General features: G+C 38.1%; 1 protein-coding gene and 1 long non-coding RNA gene across 3 annotated transcripts in view; one reads left to right on the top strand and one right to left on the bottom strand.

Annotated features, from left to right (window-relative positions):
- ctnna2 (catenin (cadherin-associated protein), alpha 2) overlaps positions 1 to 12537 on the top strand; it is a 370589-nt gene that overhangs the window by 339807 nt on the left and 18245 nt on the right. For both annotated transcript variants that reach the window (XM_046048451.1, XM_046048452.1), the window contains 2 exons: positions 3962 to 4113; positions 10294 to 10407. In XM_046048451.1, the coding sequence (XP_045904407.1) occupies positions 3962 to 4113; positions 10294 to 10407 (266 nt within the window). The remainder of the gene's footprint in view (positions 1 to 3961; positions 4114 to 10293; positions 10408 to 12537) is intronic.
- The window catches only part of LOC123970419, a 38683-nt gene continuing 28864 nt past the window's right edge, over positions 2719 to 12537 (bottom strand). Inside the window, exon 4 of the long non-coding RNA XR_006824972.1 lies at positions 2719 to 4131. This is a non-coding gene — a long non-coding RNA (uncharacterized LOC123970419). The remainder of the gene's footprint in view (positions 4132 to 12537) is intronic.

The following is a 12537-nucleotide window of genomic DNA, read 5'->3' as shown; positions in this document are numbered from 1 at the left end:
TACTTGGGGGTTGTACCAGAACATTAATTTTCAAATAACACCATATTTTTTTTCATACTGCACATTGCTGCAGCTCCTCTTTTCACCCTGTGTTGAAAGCTTTGTTTTAGCTATGGAGTGATACATCTTGTCTCTAAATGATCTTTGTTGGGAGTTGCACATGCGCAGTTCCTAGTTAAGGACTACTAGCCAATCAGAAGAAGAGAAGGGCGGGTCAGCGAAAAGCTGGTAAACAGCAGTTCAGCTGTACATGTTGCCGACCAACTTGGCAACATAGACTGGAGCAAGAGTTTCTGAGTGGTGAGTTATTAATCTATAACAAAAGTATCTTTCATCCATTAAGTTTTAACTGAGCTCTGTCTCTACATCACAGTAACAACATTATGTCCATTGACTGCCTAGAGGGTAACTAGTGTTTGGAAGGGAGAGGAGAGGTGTATGCTGCAGCTCAGTGTTTTTCCACCAGTGTTTTTGAGGGCGTGTCGGACTAGCCGCTGGGCAAGGGTTATATGAGGCGTATTTAAAATGCTTGACAGTGTCCTTCTTAATTTGTAATTGCAAACATATTACGCCTATGCCCTTTTTCTTAATAAAAAATATAGTAAATTTCACTTTTAGAACATCAAACAGTTATTGTGCATTTGGATTAGATCTCGGTTGCCCTTTTAATGCACATCTGCAACCTGTTTTCCTGGTCCACTGTGAAGACCCTATTATTTGGCTGTATCCTGGTGGTCTAGCCTACAGCCTGGTGGACAACAAGTGGTTCTGGTAAGTATTGTGTACTATATGTGCTGAGGTACTGTGTTTCATTCGTCTCGCGTTTCAATTGTCCCTTTCCCATTTGTGAGGGAAACTGTAAGGTCGGGTGATAATTCCTAGGGATGTAGTGAATGTTCGTCAACCAAAAATAATCGGCCGAAAATAGCAACAAAAGCACTTTTGGTGTTTGGCCTAATACGTCAAAAGACCAAATAAATTTTACCGAACAATTACGTTGACATGTCAGCAGTGTGGAAGCATGTAGTGAAGTGAAGTGTCTGAGAAAGACGCAAAAATCGCTGTTTGCAGACAATGTTCTGCTGAATTGTCTCCTAGCACATCCACTCCATCTGACACACGTGACAATGTCCTGTTTTCAAAATAAGGTGTCTATACAGCATGGAAATAAGATTAATTGGATTATATTCACAGAAAGTATAAAATATATTACATGTGTACATTAAAAGTAAATGGAAACATTTTACTTTATCGGTCTCTCCAAATCCTGTGGGAAACACCGAGTAAAAAGCACATTTTGACTATTTCATTTATGCAATGGTTAAAAAAAAAGGCAAAATAAATATGAAAACTGAAAAATCTTGTTATTTGGGAGTCTTGGTATTCAGGAAAGTTTTTCATTATATTCAGTTTCGGCTTCGGCCAAGAATTTTAATTTTGGTGCATCCCTAATAATTCCATGTGCATCCATCGCTAAGAGCAACTGATTTTCATATATAAATAGTCATGTGATCCTTTATCAATGTAAAAGTATTGATTATAGCTGCTCTAAAGTATACTGGTGCAGTGCCCGTACACAACACGACAATGGCAGAGATACTGTTCCTTACAACTTCATAATACTCATTCAACACTGTTTCAACACATTTGTTTCCAACATCAAACCTGCATGATAATGATAACTCCTTTTCAACACTTCACTACCATATGATATATATATACTATTCAATACTATTGGAAATGGTAACCTATTTGGATAGCGCCGTTCAAGTCTTCCGACCACTCAAAGAACTTTTACACTACATCACATTCACACCCATTCATACACTGAGCCAAAGTGCTCAGAACAGAAACTAACATTCACACACATTCACACACTGATGGAACAGCAGTTGGGGGCAATTCAGGGTTAAGTGTCTTGCCCAAGGACACTTCGACATGCAGCCTGGAGGAGCCAGGGATTGAGATCTTCTCATTATCGTGGGAACTAGCGTGCTCTACCTCCTGAGCCACAGCCACTTACTGTTAACTGTAAGGTTCTTGCTGTGCTTCTCAACATGGCAACATTTCAATATACAACATGAATCAAAATTTTGACATGATTCAGTGATTTAGGTGTTTGTAAGATCCATGCTTTTGTTTTAACTTCAACTAATATATTGTCTAATTGAGCTGTCTTCATGCAAAGTTGACGTTTAGGCATAAAACAGTGTGTAGGTTGTGCTGTTTGGAGCTTGTTAAACACCTCACCATCTCTGCTGTGAGGTTTTTAAGCATTCATTGTACTTCCATAACTTCTCACTTAAACCATGCTTAAGCCTAAGGGGTGAAAAAAATCCATTCCTACATGGTCACATTTAATTCCCTTCATCATTTTTCAACTGGAATGAGTGAAATTGCTCCTTACCATCAGCAACTTTGCTCATTAAGAGCTTGGAGAACATTTAAATATTTCTATTTAAAACGCCTTCCCAGCAATTCCCAAAAGCCTATTTTACGCTTCTCCAGTAAGTGGATTAAACTGAATTAAAAATGAAAAGAAAAAGGGAGAGACTTTTTGTAGTGCCTTTTATGTTTGGTGAAATATAGCTTATGTTTTATATCAGACAAATAAGTAGACTGCAGATACACCTTTAGTACAAGCTGACTAATTGATTTAGTTCACCCTGCATGTAAGAGAGGAGGAAAGTGTGGAGAATAATAATAAAATGACACAGTTGGCTTTCTGGTGGAGGTTCACCAAGCTGCTATACTTTAATTATCTTTTCCTCTGTTTTTCTTGTTACATCTGTCTGTCCTCATAGTCAGTGAGTCTGATAGACCTGTCTTCTCCTCTCAAAAGGGTGTTGTCTTAAATCAGTCTCCTCTCCAAAAATCCACTGTTTATGTCTATATCTTTGTTGCAGAGACTCTTTCTAACATACCAAAAAGTGAAGTCTTTGTCTTTTTATTTCTCTCTCTCTTATAGTACAATAGTACGGTCACTCATGAGTAATGGTGGGGTTATAGGCATTTGTGGTGTTTTAAAACTCCTCCATAGATAACACAGTATATGGAGACTGACCTTTTTTGGCTGGCAACTGTCGGTCCAGGTAAACCGCAGCTTTTGTTATGATAATTTGCTACAGCACAGAGTCCATACAAAAAAACAGCACATTATTAAACTCTGCATTCAATTATTGTGACTGAACAGGAGATTACGTAGAAAGGTAGCCTGCTAAATATTCAAACATTCAGTATGTATTCTTGAATATTGAATAATGTCTATTCACATTCAGCACAATTCATTTGAACACACAAAGAGCATAAAGCTCTTCCATCAAATCTGGCCAATTGATACTGACAACAAAACCAGCCATTTTTATGGTCAGTGGGGACTTTTCTTTTTTTTTGCTTGGCTTTTGTTCTGCTCAAAAGACTTTGATGAATTTGTTTCCCTTCATCGTCATTGTGATTTGACAGGCTGAGTTTGCAAGTTAGCGTCCTTGTACTGTAAAAAAGAAACTGGAGCGCACACAGCCATCTCCTTGCAGATCACACAAATCCACACATGCATCCATGGACTTCATACACACATGCAAACGCCACATGCCAAACGCCAGCGTGTACACAAACAGACAGCCTGTGACAGACAGGCCAATCTTCCTGTTGGGTAAGCCAAGGTGAAATAGCTAATTGGCGTGCAATCTGCCAACAGCATACCGTCGCTTACACAGAGGTTTGGGGTGATATGTCTTGTTTTCCTGAACTGCACAAGTGAGCAGAGACTGACGCATAGGGAGACCCTGCTGCTGTAAAATTTGATACGAAAAGGTTAATAAATTGTGCTTTCACCATTCCGTTTCTAATTGATCAGCTTGCACCCCTTCTGAAAGATTACTAACAAATGTGATACACCTGACTCTCATAGCTTTCTTTTGTTCTCTCTCCCTCTACCTCCCTTACCCGTTTCTCCCTGCAGTCATGCCCCGTTTTGCTGAACAAGTGGAAGTAGCTATCGAGGCACTGAGCACAAACCCCCCACAGGCCTTTGAAGAGAATGAGTTCATTGATGCATCCCGTTTGGTCTACGATGGCGTCCGTGACATCAGGAAAGCTGTCCTCATGATAAGGGTATGTCCATTACCCCCTCTGAAAGAACAAAAGAAAGAACACTCACTGAAATGCTCTGAAATGGTTTAAATGTTCAGTAAGAGTGGGACAGAAACGTATGAGTTTCAAAATGCTGACCAAGACCAAGTAAAGTAATTTATTTCTGACTTCCTCCATAAAATTAAAAATTTTATTGGGTATTTTGTAAATGCAGACATCTGAATAATTTGTTTATTTTCTAGTGTTGCTGAATAGTCAGTGAGTGTGTTTTGAGCCTGTTTAGTTTGAATGTATAATCTACAATCAATGCACGTATTACGGTTATTTTATCCTCTAATTAATCATTTGAAAATATATATTTTAAAAAGGTAGAAACCAAAGCATGTCTTCATAAAACCCTGTGAACGTCGCCCTTTGTTCTCATTTTACACAGAAACAACAATAGTGGATGTTCTCTGACAGTAATACATCTGCCCTAAGGATGAAGAAACACATAATTGAATCCCCATTTGAGATTTCACACCTATCACATGATCTGTTTTATAAAGCTGGCGGAACATTTTACAGTCATGATAAAAATGCTGCATAACAACATGATTCCAGCAGCTCTACTGCCTGATGTTACAGTATCTGCATTTTTCACCCCAACTGGCCCTTCTCTCTTCACCATGTAATTCATTTATTCAACTTTATGCAGGCTGGAAGGTTTCCCAGTGCAGCTCTGGAAAAAAAATCTAATTATGGAAAATAATTTGATGTTGGTAAATAATGTAAAACAGGCAGCTTTGAACTGCCCGGGACCAGCTGGCTTCATAATCCCATCCAAGTTCAATTACTTTCTGAGGAAACAACTTGGAAGATCCTTGCTTTCGCTGTTGTCTAACTCCATCATATAGATAGCAAATGTTGGTGCCACGTGTAATAGTTTTTTATGCACACATTTTTATGTGTCCGTGTTATTTTTCTCCACTTAAGCCGAGTAATGGTTCCTTTAGAAATTTTACAGCACAGATCTTATGAGTAGTCGATGGATTAAGAAACCAATTCTCCACAGTGTTTAAAAATTGAGGCAGGTCTTGAGAAGAGTGTAAAGTTATAATGAAAGTTCTTGAAAACACAGTTTTGTCCTGGCCTTTATGTACCCACATACACCCACACACACACGCACACACACACATGCAAACAGAGCAGAGTAGTGCAATGGAGTAGCAAGTAGTGGATAGAATGGAACATGTGTGAAAATTGAACAGTGGTTAGAGACTGGCAACTGTAATTTAACCAGTGTTGACACTCTCTCCCATTCTCAACAAACTGACCTCCAGCCTGTCTCACCCAGAGTGTTCAACTTTTTACTGTAAGTTCAGAGCCAAAGCAGGACTGCATTGAAAAAATGCAACAGACTGCACTGATGGGGCGTGCTGTTTCAGATGATGAAATACAGTACGAAAAAGTTATTTTTAATAATAGATTTTTGATTTTAAAGGCTTATCAGATGCCATAACACTGCACAGTGGTTTCTTTTACTATGAGACAGGACTCTTCTCAGAACTCTTCTCAGAACAGCAATTGTTGTATCTTCCGTTGCGATGATCACAAGGTAAACAGCAGAATGACCCTATACACATAACACACAAGTAATCTACCAGTGGCCTGTACTACGAAGGGAGTTTAACCTACATAGATTTAACTTGGGGTTATCAAGCAAACTCAGGGTTGACAAACTGTGACTGCCTACACTGGTGTTAAACGGTACTACGACGGTGAATAAGATGTTGGTTAGTTGAGTCAGTCTTAACTTAATTGGAGTTGGTTCACGTTCAAATGAAAGGGGCTGTACAGGCAAGAGATTTTTCACAATGGCACATGCTCCATATTTTCCCCAGAAAAATGCACTCTGATTGTGTCAGGATAAGACGAGTAAATCTAACACCGTGGCCATCAACAACGCCAGGGAAGCTTGTTGGCAGTGCACCGGCTTATTGTAGGCTAATTCTCCATTTAGTGTTCTATGGACTCATGTAATATCATTAAGATGTAAAGGTACAACTGCATATAAGGTCCACTGTAATAAAAAAAAATAATAGAGCCAGGGGAGAAATGTAATAATCCGAGAAAAAACTCCAAGATTTCCAAGATTAATCTACAACAACATTATCTTAGACTTAGCAATCGGATTTAGCAATGAGGAAATACTTGTGAGTTTAGCCCACAGTCACTATATTATCATGCACCTTTGAAACTTTGCCACAAATTTGGTGTATTCAGAAGAAAACTGATTTGGATTTTTTGTGACTTTAATTTAAGGGAATTTCCAATTTATGTTCTAATTTACCACTTACCTCCAGATCTCGGTTTAGTACCATATTTTTTGGACACGTAAAATAGTCAGTCTAAATATGTGAAAACGCTTAATAATTAAATTATAGCCTACAGGTGGGCTACATCTAAGAAACTGGGCTGTTATTTAATGAAGATCTTCTCCCTAAAATCACAGAGGCTGCAGGGCTCGCTGAATGAATGTAATGCTGTTGTGTTAAGAATAACTTAATTTCAGCCTCAAGCCCAGTGGAACAAATCAGGATGAAATCTTAAATATTTTATCAAGTGGTATATTAATAGCCTTCTTCTCATCATTAACACTGACGTCACAAAGTTACTCCTGAAGTTACCTGGATAAGCAAGTTACCTCGCTTCGTAGTACAGGCCACTGGTAATGTTTTAGCAAAACATTGAGGGTTTTTTCTTTTTCCTCTCTACCGGCACCTGCACTGTGCCAACCTAGCAGCTCCATTGAAATGAATGAGGGGACCGCGTTATGTTCACACAGTGCTAATGCCTGTCTTAAATTAGTCAGACTGTCTTTGTGTTATCTGGCTTTGCTCAACCCAAAGAATAACTCTGCATTAGATTTTGGATGGAGGAGAAACATAGCTGCAATGGCCTCTGTGCTTTGCATGCATCTCAGCCGTGTGTGGTGTGTTGTACTTGTGAATGCACCAAGCTCTGACGTAGCATTAAATGCATTAGATTAGATGTAGCTATAATGGCATGCCACATCACTGTTGCACAGGTTATTGAATGACCACTACACTGCTCAAAAAATAAAGGGAACACTAAAATAACACATCCTAGATCTGAATGAATGAAATAATCTCATTAAATACTCCTTTCTTTACATAGTTGAATGTGCTGACAACAAAATCACACAAATTATCAATAGAAATCAAATTTATCAACCCATGGATTTGGAGTCACACTCAAAATCAAAAGTGGAAAACCACACTACAGGCCAATCCAACTTTGATGTGCCATCCTGGATGAGCTGCACTACCTGAGCCACTTGTGTGGGTTGTAGACTCCGTCTCATGCTACCACTAGAGTGAAAGCACCGCCAGCATTCAAAAGTGACCAAAACATCAGCCAGGAAGCATAGGAACTGAGAAGTGGTCTGTGGTCACCACCTGCAGAACCACTCCTTTATTGGGGGTGTCTTGCTAATTGCCTATAATTTCCACCTGTTGTCTATTCCATTTGCACAACAGCATGTGAAATTGATTGTCAATCAGTGTTGCTTCCTAAGTGGACAGTTTGATTTCACAGGAGTGTGATTGACTTGGAGTTACATTGTGTTGTTTAAGTGTTCCCTTTATTTTTTTTAGCAGTGTAGTTGGCAAAGCTATCAGGACTAATGGACTGGTTGCCTTTTAAAGTAGCTATCCTGAAAACCCACTTTCACAAAGCTGGGTAACACCTGGTCCTATTACCCTGGATTTTGTGATCCAGCTATAAATGCATTCACATTAGGAGGGGAAGGGTTGTCAAGTGCACTGTATTTAATTTGAGACAAGATGAGATTATTATTTCCCATGGGGAAATGAGGTCAACAGAGAGAGAAACATTATGATTTAGTCTGATTATATACAGACACATAACTTGCAAAACCAGGCGAAAGGAAACAATAATCAAATAAATAAAGCGATATACTAAATAACTGTCAACATGTTCAATAGTATAGACTGGTGGATTTTGTGTTTTTTTGAATGAATATCAGCAAAACAGCATTATATAATGGGAAACAGTAATGGTGTTCCTGCTGCCGAGGATGAATAAAAGGTTTGCTTAAGCTAAGCTATATATGACCGGAAGATTGTGAAGTTTATTATTAGGAACTAATTTTCAGTGCATGTGGAAGCTTTTACCATTTTTTTTCAAGCTCATCACCGCCCATAATTAGGGCAACATGGGGATAAGTTTTTATTTTATTTTATTATTTATACATCCATTAGTCCATTAGATCATTTTCTATTCACAAAGTCATGTCATGTTCAGCACTGGTGGAATATGAGTGCAACAGGTCACACTCAGTTGACAAATGGGAACACTAAGAAGGAAGTTCAGCACAATTACTAGCTTCTGCTGGTATACTGTAAAAGTTATTATTGCCATAGAATGTGGTCTACTAACAACCTGTTTGTCCTGCTTTATAATTCCTGCTTTATAACCAGTGTGATCACTGGTTTTGTGTCAAATATTTATAATATATTTTCGCAGTCTGTAAATAGAAAAACACACTGTGCCCTGTACAGGGATAACTGCCAGCACTGTGAATCCAGGGCTTTTTTAAATGTCATCATGTAGGAATGATTACTTTACACACATGCATGTTTTGATCTGACCCTCTGCTCTGCAGCAGGTACGCCATCCAGCATCTGTTACAATGGTGATGTAGTCCATTTATAAGTAAGCCAGCTTCATGCCATCAACAAGCCAGTGTTGTAGTTAGCTGGCTAACCCACTAATCTTAATTAGTGAGACGGCGCTTTGTAGCCAGCAGAGAGCAATAAAAATGCGTATTAATCATTTAGTCTCTCACTCTAAGCAGATGCAAAGAAATATCATTTAATTATATTCCTTTTTTTTATTTGATGCTTTTGCAATTATTTAGCATGATGGAGTATATTTCGTACACAACACCTGTCATTCTGCTTTTTTCCCCTTTCATATGAAAAAACTGAGAAATCAAAGGACTGCCATTACTTTTTATAAGAATAATTAATTAATTATAATGAAATTAAATAATTAAATATACAATTAGAGACAAACTGTGCAAATACACATGTACAAAGATTAATGCAATCTGACATTGTGTTATATTTAAGTTGCTTCTTCTTAGAAAGATAATTTATGATGGGTTTTTTTTTTTTCAGTTTTTGCATAGAACTTCCACAAAATATTGTCAAATCCTTGAGTCATAGCTTGAACACATCGATTTAAATATTTTCTTGGTTGATTACTGAAGATTACTGATGGAGTTGTTAGATGATTAGAATTATATATTATTCTGTGGCATTAGTATGAGCCAGATGCCAAATATAGCAAATATATCTTTGACAGTAATTTTTATACACGTGCAATATGCTACAACAGTGCATCACTGCAGTTTTCTTCTCCTCTGACGGTCACCCTAAAAACTTTAGTAGGCTGAAAATGTAAATTGGTGTTAATTGAATCATTGAGTAATACTATTAATACTGAGTAGATGTTTTCTGATGAGAAGTTTTTGTAGTTTTGTAGTTGTAAAAATGCTTGTTGTTCCATTTCATAAAGTGACCAAAGTGAATAATGCTCAAGAGCAAGTTGTTCACATGTTCATGATTTTGAGCTCAACCACTGACTAAGTGTTGTTATTTCATCTCATTGGTGTGTTGATGAGTTCTATGTTAAAAGTGCAGTGACATTGCCACTGGGTGTTTCTGCCCTGTCAGGTAACTTTTTTACCTTTCCACCAAAGTTAATGCATTAACTCTGTTAATTTGAAAAATGCCTATAATTCCTCAATACTGCAGAATTCTCTCTCTTTCTTTTCATTTACTGTGGAGGGAACTTACAAGTATGTCCATTTAAACCATATTCAGAGAATAACTCTGTGTGAGATTTGACTCTTGACTCTAATTATGTGACATCTCTGTCTGTGTAGTGTATACTGAAATTACAACACAGTGGAACATGTGCTGTCTGTAACTGTGGATTCCCGCACAACGGGGCACAGAAACAAAGAAAATTGCCCTTTTCAGCTGTCAGTTTGAAAGTTGTATGTTTTTTTGTTTTGTTTTTTTTCAGTCTCTCTCTCTCTCTCTCTCTCTCTCTCTCTCTCTCTCTCTCTGTGACTGTTTACCGACTTTATCTTTGTATTTTTCACAGACACCAGAGGAGCTGGAAGACGACTCTGACTTTGAACAGGAGGACTATGATACTCGCAGCAGGACTAGTGTCCAGACTGAAGATGACCAGCTTATTGCTGGACAGAGTGCCCGGGTAAGTGAATCTTCACTTCCACACTGTAGTGAAACTTCTTGAATGTGCCTAATTTATGGAACCTGACTTAAGAAAATACAGACAAAGACAACATATTTTTGGCTTGGGTAAATTCATCATATAAGTGACTCTAATGTTAATGCTTCAGTAGTATGCTGAGGTACAAATTAAACTGCATCCCTCCCCACTGACACCCACCTCTGTCCCCTGACCATAGACCAGAATCGATTCATCCAACTAGTTCCACTTACATAGCATGAAAGTCCATTTAAATGATCCGAACAAGCAGGATTATTTTAAATAAACACTGTCCGGGGATGGCAGGTGTAAAATTGCAATCACAAACAAAGAAGTAATTACCTAATTCCCTTCAGATGCCAGACAAAACACAAAATACAGTATAGGACTGTGCCAAGGCTTCAGTCACAATCACCAGGGTCTGGACTTTGTTGCACATTAGCAATTTTTCACTTGGGCCCAGCTTAAAGAACATTAAGAGGGTATCAGTGCTTGCTCCCCTCCAGCAACACAGAGGCTCTAGCGGTGTGTTGCATGTTGAATGGATTGTGGATGGCAGGAGTATGACTTGGCCCAGTGCCTCTCCCTGTGGCACAGGCCTGCATTATACTGCCCAAGTCTCTACACAGTCTGCACACACAGGGGGGTAATGCACAAAAACGGGAGAAATAAATAAAACCAAAACAGCAGCTTATTGTTGCTAAATCAATGTCCTTTTATAGCTTTAGCCCCGATTGTGATGCCTTCATTAAAACAAAAAATAAACAACTGAGGACACTGCTAACAGGCGACCTTCATCCTTAAAGCACGCTCAAAACACTGTACGTTAAAGTGAGACCGTGTAACTGTTGCTGAACACTGAAATGCGGCCAAAAATAGCAATAATGGGATGATGGTTAATGCTAAATCTTAAAGTAACAGTAGCAGAAGTAGAGAAGAATCATAAAGTCAGCAAACTAATGATGATATGGTGATGCCAGCTTCGTAGTAACATCTAGCCAAAGTTTGTTTGGCTATCTAACATTAGCTAACGTTTGCCTCCGTAATCTACTGGTAATAACAGACCGACTAAGGCTGAAGCTGCCAAACTCTTGAGTGTAGTGAATTGAGCGAGGGTGCGTTCTATTGCAAACAAATCTTTGTAAGAGGAAGAATCAGAATTGACATGCTTTTTCTTCATTTCCTCCAAATAATCATTCTCCCAGCATTTTAAAAAGTTCTCGATTAAATGCCCAATCTTTTTAGTTGTAAATCAGTTTTTAATATAATGTACTGTGAGTGTAGCCAACAAGCCCTTCAAATAAAATGACAAAATATGTTGCTTGTCATTGCTTGCCAAAGCGACACATTTTCTTTTTTTTTTTTTACTTACTCCCCAATCCTCAGTGCCTTCCAAAACCGTAACATAATTGTTCATATGACATCTGTCTCATCTGTCACATGTATGGTTAAGGATTTTTTAGGTCAAGGCGCATAAACTACTTGTTTAAGATTAGGGATATGTTGTGTTTTTGATTATAAAAGACTACTTGGTAGAGAAAAGAACAAGAGGAAACATTCATTCCATCCTGTTTCCTATGACATTGTGTGGCTGTGCACCTGGCAGATAGGCGTCATAATCCATATAAGGGGTCATTGTCAGTCATAGGTAATTTTTTTTGGCATTTGAACAAATAAAATATCGTGTTTTTCTTTGGAGGACATTCTCAGGAAACCAGAACGAGAACTAATAGCATGTGATATTCCTGAAATAACAAGTGAGTCAGGGACACTCAAATCATGGGTTTTACAGCCCTAATATTAAACATGATCTAATATATAATTAAATATAAAATGTGGATTTCACATGTTTCTGTGTGTTTATATTGATGTAATCAAAATTCTACATCCTGTTAAACAGCCAAGAAATTCCTAATTGAGAAAGAGCCATTTAGATCTGATTTGATTTTACTCTTTGTAAGTCGAGAATGTGAATTTCGCTTTTATTAATTACTCAGTTAAACTCATAAAAAGTTTACTATTGTCAAATCGAAAATCCAACTGTGAATAAAAGAACAGACCCAGGCAAACTCGGGTGCACAAGAGCTGCTCCAGGATGACTGTGGGGGTCCC

Source organism: Micropterus dolomieu, linkage group LG04 (assembly GCF_021292245.1).
Source record: "Micropterus dolomieu isolate WLL.071019.BEF.003 ecotype Adirondacks linkage group LG04, ASM2129224v1, whole genome shotgun sequence".
NCBI lineage: Eukaryota > Metazoa > Chordata > Actinopteri > Centrarchiformes > Centrarchidae > Micropterus > Micropterus dolomieu.
This window is presented reverse-complemented; position numbering and strand designations above follow the sequence as displayed.